General features: G+C 42.2%; 1 protein-coding gene across 3 annotated transcripts in view; it reads left to right on the top strand.

The window, feature by feature from the left end:
* The window catches only part of MOCS1 (molybdenum cofactor synthesis 1), a 98,241-nt gene that overhangs the window by 37,257 nt on the left and 43,267 nt on the right, over positions 1–17,717 (top strand). For all 3 annotated transcript variants that reach the window (XM_033936605.1, XM_033936606.1, XM_033936607.1), the window contains 2 exons: positions 170–334; positions 16,408–16,469. In XM_033936605.1, the coding sequence (XP_033792496.1) occupies positions 170–334; positions 16,408–16,469 (227 nt within the window). The remainder of the gene's footprint in view (positions 1–169; positions 335–16,407; positions 16,470–17,717) is intronic.

A 17,717-nucleotide genomic window follows, 5' to 3' on the forward strand; every position in this document is an offset into this window, starting at 1 on the left:
AAATGAATTATATTCCTGATGAGTAAATCCTGGAGGTATTTTGGAATCTCTGATCTAAATAAAAATTTTAAAAGGAGGGAATAAGGAGACTCCTGGATCCTGTGATATTCTTTCAATCTCAGCTTTATTTCTGTGATTATAATAGTTGTCCTTTTGCTCTTTTTCTCAGGTGAACTGCGGAAGCTGGAAGGGCTCAAAACCATCGCCATCACAACCAATGGCATTAACCTTACAAAGCAGTTGCCACGACTGAAGGAGGCTGGGCTGGATGTGCTCAACATCAGCCTAGACACACTGATACCTGCCAAGTTTGAGTTCATTGCACGACGAAAAGGTGAAGAATTTTCTTTCCTTTATTTAACTTTGTTGCATTTCTTCAACAATCAGGAAGGGTAGACTCCAAAGCACAGAACAGATTGTTATTGCACAGCTAATGGTTAGTTTAGTGGGTTGATGACCTGGGGAATTGGGCCCTATTTCTACTGTGGTTTCTTGCAATCCTGGGCTATTCACTTAACCCTCCGTTGCCCCAAACACAAAAACTTAGGAACAGATAAAGTACCTGTATATAATAAATGTAACTGCTTCGGTTGTACCAAAAAGAGGTAATATCTCAAATCCATAACTCTTTAACTTTATAATTATACTTTTTTGATCACAGGACATTAGGTTTTCAAATAAGCCAGTAACATTTTGTTCTCCTGTTGTTTAAGGGGAAGGGTAATGGGGATTTGTATACTGCCATTATGAAGCTTTGACATTCAAAGCGGTGGGCACTGGAAGATTAAGTGACTGCCCAGGATCAGCACTGGGATTTGATCTCACAACCTCTGGGTACAGAGGTAGCAGCTCTACCGGTGAGCCACACCTTCCTTGACCTTAGGGAGGATTAGGTACTTACCTTGATAATCTTCCTTCTAGTAAATAGACACATAGAAACATGATGGCAGATAAAGGCCAAATGGCCCGTCTAGTCTGCCCATCCACAGCAACCATTAACTCTTTCCCAGACCCTTTTGAATTCAGACACAGTCTCTGTCTCCACCACCTCTGTTGGGAGACTGTTCCACGCATCTGCCACCCTTTCTGTAAAAAAGTATTTCCTTAGATTACTCCGGAGCCTATCACCTCTTCACTTCGTCCTATGCCCTCTCATTGCAGAGTTTCCTTTCAAATAAAAGAGACTCGACTCATGCGCATTTACATTACGTAGGTATTTAAATGTCCATATCATATCTCCCCTCTCCCACCTTTCCTCCAAAGTATACAGATTGAGATCTTTAAGTCTATTCCTGTATGCCTTATGATGAAGACCACACAATATTTTAGTAGCCTTCCTCTGGACCAACTGCATCCTTTTAATAACTTTTTGAAGGTGCGACCTCCAGAATTGTACACAATATTCTGGTGACTCTTATACAGGGACATCAATACCTCCTTTTTCCTATTGGCCATACCTCTCACTATGCAACCTAGCATCCTTCTAGCTTTCCCCATCACCTTTTCAACCTATTTGGCCTTAAGATCATCACATACAATCACACCCAAGTCTCGCTCTTCTATCGTGCACATAAGCTCTTCACCCCCTAAACTGTACCATTCCCTTGGTTTTTTGCAGCCCAAATGCATTACTTTGCATTTCTTAGCATTAAATTTTAGCTGCCAAATTTCAGACCATTCTTCAAATTTTGCCAGGTCTTTCTTCATGTTATTCACACCATCCGGCGTGTCTATTCTATTACAGATTGTGGTATCATCCGCAAAGAGGCAAATCTTACCCGACAGCCCTGCAGCAATATCGTTTATAAAAACGTTAAAAAGAACAGGCCCAAGAACAGAACCTTGACACACACCACTGGTAACATCCCTTTCCTCAGAGTGATTTCCATTGACCACTACCCTCTGTCGCCTTCCACTCAACCAGTTCCTGACCCAGCCCATCACTTTGGGAACCATCCTGAGGACACTCAATTTATTTATTATACATCTGTGTGGAACACTGTCAAAGGCTTTGCTAAAATCTAAATATACCACATCTAGCACACTCCCTCTTATCCAGTTATCTGGTCACCTAGTCAAAGAAATTGATCAGATTTGTCTGACAAGACCTACCTCTAGTGAATCCATGTTGCCTCCTGTCCTGTAAGTAGCAGCAGGATTAGAACCAGGCTTTCCTGGTGGTCAGCCTGGTGCTTGCAATCTAAGTGAGAATATAGTAAATAAAGTTTAATTAATTTTCTAATTTTGCTGCAGGATCTACCCTGAAGTTGCTATATAAAAGTGGGGGCCTTGACCACAGTGTAAGATATGATAGGGTATCCTAAAAGGCAGATAATGAAATTAATCTTTCTTATGTCCACCAGATGGTGTTGTAACCCCATACAAATGGTGGCATTTCTGAGACCTTTATTGCCAGAAAATACTGTGTATAAGCAGGAACTAGTGCCCCCGGAGCTCCTTTTTAGGTGGTTCTCACTGCATGCAATATATAGAAGCAGAGATTCAGGGACAATAAAGAGATGGCTGAGGGGAGATATGATTGAAGTCTACAAAATCTTGAGTGGTATAGTATGGGTATAACTGAATCAATATTTTTTTTTTACTCCATCAAAAATTATAGAAACTAGGGGACACGCGATGAAGTTACAGGGAAATACTTTTAAAACCAATAGAAGGAAATAGTTAAGCTCTGCATTGTGTTGCCAGAGGATATGGTAAGAGCGGTTAATGTAGTCAGAAAAAAAAGGGTTGAACAAGGTACCTGGAGGAAAAGTCCATAGTCGGCTTCCTCCCTGTCTGTCTCAATAGCAACTGCTTGCCCTGGGATCAGTATCATGGAGCTTTGCTATGTTTTGAGGATTCCACATGGAATGCGGCTGCTATTTGGAGTTCTAGAATCTTGCTTAATCTTTGTGTTTTTGCCAGGTACTTGTGACCTGGATTGGCCTCTGTGGAAACAGGATACTGAGACAGATAGTAGAGAATGACACGGGGAAAAAAAATCTATCCCCGTCACTGCCCTGTCACCGGACCATCGTCCCCTTCACCACCCCATCCCCGCAGCATCCACCCTTCCCTCTCGGCACCTCACTGCCCTTTGGCACCCCTCGCGCGGTCCGTGCATCTCCCTCCCTCCCCCTTAGCTTCGCGGTGCGTTTTAAGGTTTCAGACTTGTTAAAAGCCGCTGGAGTGTTCATGCAGTCGCGTCCGTGTGTGGGTGGAAGCTTCTCCTCTGACGCAACCGGAAATTGCGTCAGAGGAAAAGCTTCTGCCCACACACGTGCAACTGCATGTATGTTCTGGTGGCTTTCAACAAGACTGAAACCTTAAAACACGCCATGAAGGTAAGGGGGAGGGAGATAGATTTGGGTGGGTAGGTAGGAAGAAGGGAGGGGGCCGCGCGCGATCGGTGACCACATGTGTTCCCTCCCTTAACTGCAGGGACAAAGCCATTCACCGCTCCAAGGGGCGGTGGATGGCTTTGACCCCGTACCTGCGATGAGCACCTTTTCCCCCTCCACCGTTTTGGCGGGTTACCCACAGGTAACATCCACTGTGTCATTCTCTAATAGATAGTCCATTGGTTTAACCTAGTATGGCTATTCTTATATTCCTATGTAAAGGATTCTCCATATTCTTACCCCTAGGTTTTTCCCCCCCTCCTTGAATGATTTTGCTAGGTAGAAAAAAAAAAAAAAGCCTCGGACAGTAGGGAAGAGAAGGTTTGAGAAAGGTATGAGAACAAAATGTTATGGACAGTAAAAGGGATAATTAGTAGAAGAGGCTGAGTAAAGGGAGATGGAGAGTAAAAGGAACTGGTAGACTGGAAAAAAGAGACTAATGAGCCAGGAGGCTCTACACTACAGAGAAGGATGTGTATGGGTAGGGATCCCATAACGGGCTTGCAGAAGGTAGACCCCCTGATACAGTAGAAAACTATCAGAATCATAAACTTTTGTCTTAATTTTAAGAGTCATTTTTTGTAGTAAAATGAAGTACTTTAAGCAAGAATGAGAGAGAAGTTCAATAAATGGCATATTGTAATTTAAGCAAAGATTAAATACAAATTACCCTGCTTCCCCCAAATTTTAGATGTTAAATATCAACTTAGAGTATAAATGATACAAAAATTGCTTTTTGCAACCTGTAGCGAGAGTTAAACACTTTGCTGTTTCTTGTAAGATGCGAGTAATCATGTTTTTGTTATTTGGAGCATAATTTTACAAGGCGGTGCATACTTTTAAGCAGTAAAGTACGCATATTTTAATCACGTAATGAGCAAATGTGTTCACATAATCCATATAAACAGCCTCTTATAAAATATGCAACTGGTGGAAAAGTAAATGCTTTGAAATGATGGCATGTACTTTGCCAGTGGACACTTCCTCCTGCTGTAGGACTGGTGTAAATGTCTGCACCTGCCACTTAACACTAGTATTTTACAAAGTCAAATTGGCACCTGTTTGTCTTTTAAAGTACCTATGCCAAGCCTCTTTTTAATGACTTTTTAACTAGGAGCCCTCTTATTGGGGGGCCAGTACAGAAAGCCTCATGGTAGAGCTGGCTCTGCCTCAAAACTAGCAATCCAAAAATACCACAGCACGCTGTAGACCATGACTGCGCAAACTACTGCTGTGTCTGAATTCAAGAAGGCACGTGGGATCTCCCTCCTCGAGGGCCACAATCCAGTCGAGTTTTCAGGATTTCCCCAATGAATAGGCATGAGATCTATTTGAAAGTTATAGGAATCAGACGGCACGATATGTTCTCAGTTATGGCCCCCCATTCATGGAATCTTTTACCCCAATATATTAGAGAACTAAAAGATTTAAAAAAACGTTAAAAACATTTCTTTTTAAGGATGCTTATGACTCCTAGTATATTAAATATCAATTTTTATAAAGCAGCTAACATTACCCTCCTTTTTGTTCTTCCCTTTTATATTTTTTCCTCTCTTCTATCCAAACATTGTAACTTTTTCCCCTCTTACCTTCACAATTCTTGTAAGTTTTAACCCAAAAAATTATTTTAAATGTACGTGTTTAGTATGTTAAGTTTTAACTCATAACAAAAGTTATTTTACATGTTAATACTAACATTTTATTTGTATATTTTATTCTGTTGTACATCACCTAGCAATTCAAATAGGCGATTCATCAAGAACAAATAAACTTGAACTTGAACTTGCATATTCATTGGGGAAATCCTAAAAACCGGACTGGATTGCGGCCCTCGAGGAGGGACTTTGACATCCCTGTCTTAGAGGGAGAAAGAGATAATGGCTACTGCAGAGGGTCAGACTAGATGGGCCATTTAGTCTTTATCTGCCATCATGTTTCTATTAAAATCACAACAATAATCTACAACTTATTGCTAAATGTTACCCTTCCTTGGATCATGCTGACAGGAAGGGTAACTTAAAAAAAGACCCAGTCTCTGGCATCTGCATTGACCCGCCCTCCCTAAATCAAATTCTTAATCCATGGGGTTTATTAATGGCCAGTAGTAGCTAAAAATAAATAAAACAACAACAAAAAAATCCTGGTGTCTGGCACCCCTCCTGACCCTCACACCCTCTACACGAATTAAAAAAACAAACCAATAAACCTGGTGTTTGGGTCACCCTCTGCCCAATATGACCCCTCTTCTCTCCTCTTGACAAAGCAAACATTCCCTGTTATCTGCAGTAGTGGCACCCCCTACTCACCTGACCTTCAGGTTCCACTGATTCCCCACCACCACCAGTTCATAAAATGAGGCATGAGTGGTGCATCCTAGGATACATGAGACAGGGTCAGTCTGTCATAGTTTGATGTGAGGAAAATAATAAAAACAAGAGAAAAAGGAAACCGAAATGGTTCTCTAAACTTGTGGCAAAGAAAATAAAGGCAATAGAGCTGGTTGGACACAGGAATGGAATGCACGAATCATCTATGAATATTAATGCATTTTGCCGTTATCAGTTTTACATCCAGCTGGGTCTGCGGGTTTGATGTTAATGGGGTCTTGAATATCATATGGAAGTTATTTCTTTGTCACTTTTTTGACATGAATATTTTTCACTTAATTAATCTATTGCACAAATTGCACACTTGGAGCTGATGGTGTGTGGCTGGCCCTTTTAGTCATTGCCAACTCGAGCTTACAACCCCACACTGAGGGCGCTCCTTCACTATTTAAATATCTAAAAAGTTAGATTATTTAATTCCATGTGTGGAACTTGTTGGTGATTGTTACTCCATATGATATACACCACCTAAGGCACGCCCCTCCTTTTTGTATTGCGACTTTAAAATAATTAGCTAGCATATCCAATTTAAACAATAACTTTGTGTCTATCATAGTTGATCCAATCTGGGCAAAATAATATTCTCTTCAGTTTTTCCTTTAGTAGTTTTTTATAATCCCGGCTAAATTGTTTTTCAACAGCACTTTGTCGATCTTTACACCATGCTCGCTCCAGTCTTCTTACTGAGCGTTTTAATGTTAACATTTCTAAATCAAACCATTTATCCAATTTATGTGCATATTTTTAAACCTGTGCTCAGCCTCGTTACTACATTGTTTGGCCAGCAGTATGCATTTTTTGTACAATCCCATTTATTCTGAGAACAGTGGATTATTTCTATTTACCCGCCAGGACTTTGTAGGAAGCCTCAAATTCAGAAAATTAAAACCCTCCCCCTCATACCTCATCACTGTGTAAGTGTCCCATCTTTCTTCCTACAAGCCAGGCTGTAGGAGCTTGTCTTTTCTGCTCATGTTTTATTTCATGTAATTTCAGTCTTTGCATTTGCGGTTTTCGCCCTCGTGCTGCGGAGGTTCCCTGAGGGGACAGCTCCAAATCAGGAGATCACAGACTTTTGGGAAAGTCTGTTTCTGGAGGGTTCCCTGCTTGTCAGTAAGTCCTATGGACAGCCTGCACATCAGATCAGGGCATAGGGACCATTCCCTTGAGAGCTAGCTCACCCTAGGTTCGGCTGCTAGTGGGTTGAGTGCAGGCTGCGTGGTTCCTTGGAGGTGCACCCGGGATCGGAGTCAGACTGCATTCCTTCGCCAGGCGTGCTGCTCGACATGTCTGAGGGTGGAGGAGATGACTGGTCGTGGAACTCAGGCCAGTGGGGCAGTCAGAAAATTCAAAGTTCAGCTTTCCAGAAAGTTGAGACAGAAGATCTCCCTGTGAGCCGTTCAGCTCTGTCTTCAGTGTTTTTCCCTGTCAGCACATGTTTCTGTGAGTACAAGCTAACAGCTTGAATCAGAGATTTTGGGGTGGTCTTTAAAAAGGGATTTTCCCCTGCATGCTCTATGCCCCCCCTCCCTAAAATCCTAAAATTGCCATTTTTAAAGATTCTCTGTGGTTTTCACAGGCTATTTTTGTTTGCCTCTCTGACCATCTGTTTGTTCTGGTGGGTCTGGCCCGCAAAGGTAGGCTAGCTTCTAAGGCCACCATTTCCAGGTGGATCAGTATGGCAATTTCTGCGGCTTCCATGGTAGCTAGGAAGAATCCCTCCTAGTGGTGAGGGCTCATTCAATCAGAGGTGTGTTGTTCTCTTGGGCAGAGTCATCGGCTGTTTCTCTGGATGAGATTTACAGGGCCGCTACCTGGTCTTCCTTGCATACGTTCACCAAGTTTTACAGGATTGCTGTGGCGGCCAAGCAGGATGCTGCTTTTGGTGCCTCTGTTTAGGCAGCGGCTCATCAGTCCCACCCTGAATTTTCTGGATTGCTTTGTTCTATCCCACTGGATTAAAGTGAGATTATACAAGAACGAAAGATTAGGTTCTTACCTTTGCTAATCTTCTTTCTTTCTTGTAAATCCACACTTTATTCCAGGAACCCACCCTATTCCTTGCTGATTCGCCGATCGTCTGCCTTTACAAGTACTGGTAAACTGGATCTCTGTTTTCTGATCAGTCTTTATAAGAGTTATAAGGGTTTATAAGGGTTTTAGCACTTAGTTTGGGGGAGGTCCCTGTTCCAGCACCCTCTTCTGACTGCAGGCTGTCTCTCCCTATAGCATTGATTTGTCCTTCATGTTTCATAACCTGTTATTTCGTGTTTAATTGTTGCTGTTTGCATTTGTTGATATGAGCAGAATTGATTTACTTGGGGAGTTTTCCCATTCCCCTCTCTCTCGTTTTTGTCCTCTACAGATGTTTCTGGCTGCTTTTAGACTGACTGAGGAACTGAGACACTAACACAGTGATAAGATATGAGGGGGAGAGTTTTAAGTCTGATTTTGAGGCTTCCTACAAAGTCCTGGTGGGTAGATGGAAATAACCCACTGGTCCCGGAATAAAGTGTGGATTTACAAGAAAGAAGATTAGCAAAGGTAAGAACCTAATCTTTCAATATAACTCCTGGCAGAATTTTGCAAGTAATGTAAATATTTTTGCTAATTATTATCCATTTAAAACATTTAAAATAAAATGTTCCCTTAGTACACCTACCTCTGATATTAATCATTCCTTTTTAGCTTTTCTGCCTGTTTCTTACCCGTCTTCTCCTCTTTTACACTTTTCAGCTACCTATCAAATTTCCATCTTCTCTCCCATTCCCCATCTCATTCCTTCCTCAAACCTCTATTCCCTTTCATCTTCAACATACCCCATTTGCCATATTTCTACCCTCTAATATCTATCCTCGCTCTCATCTGTTTCCTTGTCATCCTTTCCTCCCCCTCAGGGTTCTACTATTCTCAGTGTCTGCCTTCCTTCCTCCACCCTTATAGCCCAGCATCTTCTCCCTTTTCTTTCCTTCCCCACCCTCGTAGCCTGGCATTTCTCTCTTTTATCTCTCTCTCTTCTTGCACTCTCCTTCATGGTCCAGCATTTCTCCCACTCTCTCTCTTCACTTCCATTGCCAGATATCTCTCCATAACTCCATTCTGCTCCTGGATCCAATATCTCCCTCCTTCTCCCCTTCCACCACTTATGTACCACCCTCTCATCTACCCCCATGTTCAATACGTCTCTCTTTCTCCCTTATGTCTCCCCCCCCTCCCCCCAATTGAGCATTCTCTCCCACTGCCATGTCCAAGATTTCTGTTTCTTTCCCATTGTCCACCATCTCTCTCTCCCCCTGCCTTGTGCCTGGGTCAAACCTCTTTCCCCCTCCATGCACCATCTCTCCCTTCCATGTGCAACATTTCACCCTCTCCCCTCACAATGTGTCTCCCTCTCCTCCCCCTCTACCAGCAACATAACTGCCTCACCCCTCTCCCTCTCCCTGGGCTGGCAAGTTTCCAGCCTCTCGCCCCTCTCTTCCTCCCTGTTCCGGTAACTTTCCTGCCTCTCACCCCTCTCCTGTACTCTCTAGTAAGACTTCAGGTCACAATATCGGCAGCTAATATCACATGCTGCCTTCTGCTAATCCAGAAGCCTCCCCTCTGCTGCAGAGAGATTTCTGGGCTAGCAGTAGGCTTCGTGTGTGAATTGCTGCCAATACCGTGACCCGATGAAAATGATACTGCCAAGACTCTGTGTTGGAACAGGAAATTCTGCATGACTGCAATTCTGCGGAAATTCTGCATTGCGCTGTCACACAGAGTTCCACCAAGAGTAAAATATATTCTGTGGTAACCATGTGCCTGAGCTTATGGTAGCTTTCTGCTTCAGGCCCTGTGCATGCCAGAACAGATTCCCTAACTGAAAATTATCTATGTATTGTATGCTACTATTGATGCTAATAATCTACTTTTTCTCTTTATGCTGCTCTAACTTTCCAGCTCAGTTAGAACTTGCTTCCTTTGAACTTTTGGCATCATTGGATCTTCATTCACAACTACTTAAGGTTTTTTTCCTATTTTTATATCCTCTCCTTCCTTTCCTTTTGGTTGTGGGCACCCAGTCTTTTCATACTGAATCAGGAAAGTTTCCACACAATTTACATTAGTCCTACTCTTCTGCTTGATTTCTCTGTGACAATTCTGTGACAATAGATATATCCAAGAGGGCTCAGAATAGCAGTTTTGTTCTCTCAGACTAGGTAACTAAACTTCCATGTCATCCCGCAGATCAATCCAGAGACTTGTGGGTTATGCTCATCTCCCACAGGTAGAGATAGAGAGAATGCCAGAGCCCTGCCATATTAGATCCTGTGCTGCAGCCTCACTTTTATGTTTTAAATTCTTTATTCATTTTAAATCTTAAATATCCATTAAACTTTCAATATAACACTTGAAATTCTTAATCATATCATCTAGAACAAAAATATACATCCCCACCCCCAACCCTTCTTAAAGTAACTAAATTTCTTGAGTCATTTTAAAACAGACAATAAGTGTACATAAATATATCCATTATAATTTCAATACAGCACTTAAAATTCTTAATCAAATCCTCATAAACAAAAATAGAAATTCCCTCCCTCCCACCCTTCTTAAAGTAAGTAAAACAAACTTTCAAATAAAAATTATATCGCCCCCCCACTCCCCAATGTGTAAATATAATCTCCCTTAAAAAAATGATGTCTACTCGTTACAATATTTTTCCATTGGTCCCCAGATCTTTATAAACTTACTTTTAGTATTTTCTTTGTCAAGTGAATGAGTATAACCTGTTCAGCTCTTGATTGATACTGACCCCTGGCCTATACCACAGGTTCAGTTGAGATTTGAGAGTTCTTGGTGAGCTCTGGGATATGGTTCCTCCCTTCTCCCTACTGCTGCTGAGCTTGACAGCTTTAAAACAATCTCTTGCCTATTGGAAAGAGAACCTAAAACCATCTGAGGCCACTTTAAAAGAGCCAGTAGTGCTATTTGGTAGTTGGGATTGAATTTCCTTGGATTGCTCTGCCTCTGCTAACATCTGTTTGTAAGTCTTCAAGTGTGAGTAGCTGCTTTTACTTTGCTTGTTTGCTCCTTTGACCCCCTCCTGCTGTAACAGTCGACTGCTACTCCTGGTGTGGAAACTGGAGAGTAGCGTCGGGGACCTTCAGCATGTGTAATTATGTCTCTTGGCACAGCCTCCCTGCGGGCTGACGTTTCTGTACCAGCCATCAGGCTTGATGGGAGTTTTTGTGGGTTCTGTGCTAAGCCCCTCATCTTGCAAGTCAGCAGCTACCATCTTTGAGGCATCAACATGCTCTCTGATGAGCCATGTGCAGTTCCCCTCTGGTGGACCATCCGTTGGTCTGTTCAAGAAAAAAACCTATTATGGTAGAACTCATAACAATTCGATATGTTTTTCAAACTTTTCAGAGCAGCCTTTCCAATCAAGTCCTCCTGGTTTGCACAATCAAGTAGTGATGTATTACATCAACAAGCAAGGGGAAACGGGCTCTCTCCCTCTGCGTCAAGAAGCCAAGTACATTTGGAACTGGGCAATTAGTCGCAACATATTTCTCAAAGCAGTGTATGTACAAGGGTCTCGGAACAGTGTAGCTGACAAACTCAGCAGATTTATTCGCCCACACGAGTGGACTCTCAACTCCAAAGTCTTGCGCCACATTTTTTTCACTATGGGGAATTCTTCAGATAGATCTGTTTGCCGCTCCCCACAATCACAAATTGCCTCAATACTGTTCCATGCAGTATTCTCTGCAGCGTCTGGAAGCAGATGCTTTTCTTCTGGATTGGACGGACAAGTTCATATACATATTTCCTCCAATCCCAGACAACCTTGGTACTCCTTTCTACTTCAGCTGACTACCAAGGATCCAATCCCCTTGAAAATCTTTACAGCTCTGCTCATTCAGAGTCAAGGATCTCTTTTTACATCCCAATCTGAAATCGCTACACCTCATAGCTTGGTACCTCTCAGCCTGATTTCAGCAGATCCCAATCTCTCTGATGCTGCACAAACCATTATAGTTACTTCAGAAAACCTACTCAGCCATGCTGTCAACAGACATGAACACGCTTCAATATGTGGTGTACTCTTTTTTTATTTTTTTTAATTCTTCATACAAATGGTTACGCGCAATTGAAAGAAATGGGATCGTCTTAATTTTAATTTTTGGTGGGCAAATTTATGTTTAATTTATAGATATGAAAAAATGAACGCAGATATAATGGGCCATACTAAGAGATTTAAGTTAATCTGGGGCCCTTTCATATCTTTTATGGATGCGTTGTAATTGTTTTTTCCCTTGAATCTATTGATATATTGCACACTCACCCAGGGGGAGGGTGGGAGGGGGACATTTATTTCATGGTTTTATTCTCTTGTGAGGTATTTGGTTGGGTGGGGGGGTTTTGTTGTAGGGATATTGATTGATTATAAATGCATATATAATTGATGATGTTTGTGTATATTCTGAACCGCATTTTTCTTAACTTTGGAAAATCAATAAAGATTTAAACAAATTCTTTATTTATATGTTTTGAAAATTATACAAGCTCTTACAACTTGTTCAGGAAAAACTGAGAGCATATAATTTAAGAGAACAGTCAAGAAAAAACTTTACTCTTCCTTAGACTACCATATAAAGGCAAAATTAAGAGGCGGTGGACAGAAAACTAAAAGAAGATCAAAAAAGAAAAAAAAAAATACAATTAGAAGAAAAGGCATTAAACTGAAATTGTATCAGTGATACATTTTTAGTTGGATTAATACCACTGGAAATTTTCTTAATATCAACAAAGGCCCTCAAATGCTCCGAATCAAAGAAAATATATTTTACACCCAGGTATCTTATTACATGGATATGCCAGTAAATATGATGCTCCTAAAGACCAAGTTTTCTCTTTCAGTGCCAGGAATTTCTTCCTTCTGTCTTGTGTAGATTTAGTAACATCCGGACAAATCCAAACTTTTTGACTACAAAATAGAACATGAGAATTTTGAAAACACAGTCTCATTACTGCATTAAGATCTTGTTTAAAAGCAAAAGTATTGCTTGAACAGATACTTCAGTGAATCCTCCAAAATAGATGATATATCCTGAAAAATGGCCTCTCTCTCTCTGAGCCTGGACCTCTTCAGCCTTGGGGTTTACAAGAAACTGGCAAGAAGTACCATATATCTTATTTAAAGGTGGAATTGAAGTAGAGGAAAATTTCAATACTTCTATAAGATATTTTTAAATAGGTCCAAAAGAGATACTCCCACAGTTTAGGGAAGTTCAGAACCTGAAGATTAAGTCTTCTTTTAAAATTTTCAACTTTTTGGTACAGAATCATATTCTCCTTAATTGTAGTTGTTACAATACCCTTAAGTTCTGCAATTTCTATTTTTGTTAGGTCAATGTCTGAAACATCTTCTTGTTTTAAACTTTCCAGCAACTGGGAGAGAAGATCGACTTTACTCACAATTAGGGATGTTTCCTGGGTGGATATTATTAGCGTCCCATCTAGCTTCTGAATGACACTCCAGATAGTATCCAGAGTCACCCCCTCAGGGCTAAGGAGATCTAAAAAGGATCCTTTGATTCTTCGCTCGGTGTTTGATACATTGGGTCTCACTCCACTACCTGAGGTTTCCTCTCCTGCAGTTAGCACCATCGGGAAACCACCAGCTCCATATAATGTAAATGCGCATGAATCGAGCCTCTTTCGTTTGAAAGGAAACTCTGCAATGAGAGGGCATAGGATGAAGTTGAGGTGAAAGGCTCCGGAGTAATCTAAGAAAATACTTTTTTACGGAAAGGGTGGTAGATGCGTGGAACAGTCTCCCGGAAGAGGTAGTGGAGACAGAGACTGTGTCTGAATTCAAGAGGGCCTGGGATAGGCATGTGGGATGTCTGAGAGAGAAAGAGATAATGGCTACTGCAGATGGGCAGACTAGATGGGCCATTTGGCCTTTATCAACCATCATGTTTCTCTGTTTCCATCTCAAATTAATACAGTGGAGGTATGCCTCCTGGAGGAGATAGTGAAGTTTCTTGCCCAGGAACGACATTGCTTCTTAGGTGTCATTCAGTGCAGGGCACTACTTTCTGGTATCTTGAGGTGGGACTCTAAACGGTGAATTTGTCCAAGGTTTGCTGCATTGGGGTAAAAGCTTGGGCAGGCAGCGGTAATGCCTTCACACTCCCCTTACATTTTGTATGGGGCATATTCAAAACACAGTGGAAAAAGTTACTGCAGCACCTCTCCTCGGTAAACAAAACGCTGTCAGAGATTCAGTCCGCCATCTTACTCCGCTCCTTAGTCTCTTCGCATAATACATGGTGTACGCTTCACTACCAAGATGCTCCATCTTCATCTCTATCATCAGTATTGGATTATCTTCTCCATCTTTCAAATTTTGAACTAAAAACTACTGCTATTAGTGCTTTCCATGTTCCTGTCAACAATAAATCTCTGGCCTCTCATCCTCTTGTTTCCAGGCTTATGAAGGGACTTTTCAATTCCAAACTTCCACTCAAGCCGCCTCCAGTTGTATGGGATCTTAATATAGTCCTAGCCACTCTGATGAAACCACCATTTGAACCAATGGCTTTTACTCGAGTTTCTCACTTGGAAAGTGGTCTTCTTGATCTCTCTCACATCTGCCTGTAGAGTGAGTGAACTCCAAGCATTGGACCCACCATTCACAGTATTCTGTCATGATAAGGTGGTTCTCTGCACCCATCCTAAATTCCTCCTGAAAGTGGTCACAGAATTTCATCTCAATCAATCCATTGTGCTACCAGTTTTCTTCCCAAAGCCTCATGCTCATCCTGGAGAAACAGCTCTTCACACCTTGGACTGTAAATGTGCCTTAGCTTACTACATACAACGAACTAAGCCACAGAGAACCTTGCCTCAACTGTTCATCTCCTTTGATTCTAACAGGGTTCATAGACAAGTCGGCGAAAGACAAAGGCGCGCGCCAACAACTGAGCGCAAGACGGAGGCGTGCGCTGAAGAAAATTACAGTTTTTAGGGGCTCCGACAGGGGGTTTTGTTGGGGAGCCCCCCAGTTTACTTAATAGAGATCGCGCCAGTGTTGTGGGTGGTTTGGGGGGTTGTAACCTCCACATTTTACTGTAAACTTAACTTTTTCCCTAAAAACAGGGAAAAAGTGAAGTTTTCAGTAAAATGAGGGGGGGTTACAACCCCCCACACCCTCCACAATGCCCCCACAACACAGCGCGATCTCTATTAAGTAAAGTGGGGGGGGTTACCCCCCTGTCGGAGCCCCTAAAAACAGTAATTTTCTTCAGCGCGCGTCTCCACGCTGCGCTCAATTGTCTGTGCGCGCCTTTGTCCTGGCGTGCTTTTGACCTGACACCTTCTAACAGATTGGGCAAGCCTGTAACCAAAAGAACTATTTCCACATGACTAGCAGCCTGTATTTTTTTCTGCTATGCTCAGGCTGGGCTTCAGCTTGGGACATGTTAAAGCACACAAAGTCTGAGCTATGGCAGTATCCAGTAGCTTTCTACTCCCATTGATGAAATTTGCAAAGCAGCTAGCTACTTGGTCCTCAATCCATTGTCCAGATGAGATGATCATTTTGGCCAAGCAGTATTATAGAATTAATTTTCTTCTTAATGGCCAACTCTCCCATTATGTTCAGCTAGAGAGTCCCACGTGAGAATAGGCTGCCTGCTTGTCCTGGGATAAAGCACAGTTACTTACCATAATGGGTGTTATCCGGGGACAGCATGCAGATATTCTCACATCCCTCCCACCTCCCCTGGTTGACTTCTTAGCTGCTTACGGAACTGAGGAACCACGAGCCTATGTCAGGCGGGAAGGCACTCGTGCATGCATGGTGCAGGCAGTTGCAAAGTTTCTTAAAACTTAGTGACAGTTCACTTTTCATACAGTCTGTACTGGGCTCTGTGGATGACGTCACTCACATGTGAGAATATCTGCCTGCTATCCCCGGATTACACCCGATACGGTAAATAACTGTGCTTTACAGGTGTTATCGAAGGACAGCAGGCAGATATTCTCACATCCCGCCTACCTCCCCTAGTTGGCTTCTTCACTTGGTCATAGAACTGACAACTTTGCGAGCTGGCGTCGGGCGGGAGGGTACTTATGCATGCCTGGTGTGGGCAGTCTCAACGCTTTCTAAAGCTTAAAGTGACAGTACACTTTTGCACTGTCTGTACTGGGCTCCGTGGATAACGTCACCCATTTGTGAGAATATCTGCCTGCTGTCTCCGGATAACATCTGTTATGGTAAGTAATTGTGCTTTTCATGCTATCTTTTAACTGAGTATGCAATATTTACCTTCTTTCTTCACCCTATATACTGTATATGCCCCAGCAAATTCTATATCTACTGTTCATTGAAAATACTGTAAGTGAGACTGCTGCACTTGCTGGTGGGCAAAACCCACAGGTTTCTGGATTGATCTGTCAGGACTAATGGTAATAAAATTGCAAAATAAGAAACTAATTTTTCCTTCTGCCCTTGCATAGGTAAAAAATTTGTTTCCAAATTGTTCTAGCTGTAAACTTTTGGCATCAGGTGTGGATGAAGTGGCAGTTAAATAAAAGCTGACAAACTATTCTTTGTATTTCAGGATTTCATAAAGTGATGGAAGGAATCCACAAAGCCATTGACCTTGGGTACAATCCTGTGAAGGTAAAAGGATTGTGTAGCTTCATAATGGGGTACTTTGTTTTGCAGTGAAACATGTTCAGGTGCTTGTTACTTCTCAGCACTGTTGGTCTATGTTCTTTGGTTCACTCTTCCACCCTGCAGTCATTTGCTTTAGTGCTTTGTAGTTCTTGTGTTTACAGGGAGGTCTGAGATCACCTGGTTTCATGGAAACATGGCTATTCTTTCCTTCTCTACTGCCATCACTATGGGTAGGGATGATGCTATCAGTGAATGCACCAGTCCACAGCTGTGCTTGCAGTGGTTGTGCCCAGTCCTCTCTAAGAATGATTCTCCGGAGATAAGCAGGGGATATGCAGGCACACTTTGACTGAGCCTATATGTCGGTGCTCTCCCTTAGCTATAGTAAGCTTTTAGCTTACTAAGCATTTGCAGGATGCCCTAGACCTGGAGCCCCTCCTCTTGTCCGGTCCGTTTTTTCTTCAACTACTCCAGTACAGTCGTAGCTCTCCCCTCTATCTCCTCAGAAAAAAAAAAGAAAGCCAAAAGGCCATTAGGGCATTAGCTCGTTCCATTAATTTAATTTAAGAAAATTAAAAAAAAAGAAGAGAAAAGAGAGAGTGAAGAAAGCCTCTCGGAGAAAGAGAGAGAGAAAAAAATCGACGTAGAGTAGACATGGTCTTAAAAACCGCCTAAATACTGTGGGCTTCAAGTTTCTCAACATGCATTTCCAGTACATAGTCCTGCCTTTTGGCCTATTGTCAGCACCACGGGTGTTCACAAAGTGCCCAGCTATGTAGCGGTGCATTTGCGCAAACAACACCATATAGTGTTCCCTTACCTAGATGATTGGCTATTGGTAGCTCATTCCAAAGACCGTCTGCTACTCACCATTCAAACCACAGTGCACACCTTGCAAACACTGGGTTTCATTATCAATTTTGAGATGTCCAAGCTAACTCTAGTTCATTCCCTCACATTCATTGGAGTACTTTTAAACACAATATCTGCAAGAGCCTTTCTTCCTCAAGAAAGACATCAGGCCATAATCACGCTAGCAGACCAAGTAAGGCAATCTTCTTCCCTACCAGCTTGAACTATACTACGCCTTTTAGGCCACATGGCAGCATCACTTTTACTGGTGCCACATGCCAAATTCCACACGTGTCCACTACAGTGGCACCTGAAGCTACGCTGGAATTGACGCTTCTGTTTCTCTGCCTTCAAAGTTCAAAGATTCTCTCCTGTGGTGGATTCATTACACCTTCCTGC

The sequence above is a fragment of the Geotrypetes seraphini genome, chromosome 3 (genome assembly GCF_902459505.1).
Source record: "Geotrypetes seraphini chromosome 3, aGeoSer1.1, whole genome shotgun sequence".
Classification (NCBI taxonomy): Eukaryota; Metazoa; Chordata; class Amphibia; order Gymnophiona; family Dermophiidae; genus Geotrypetes; species Geotrypetes seraphini.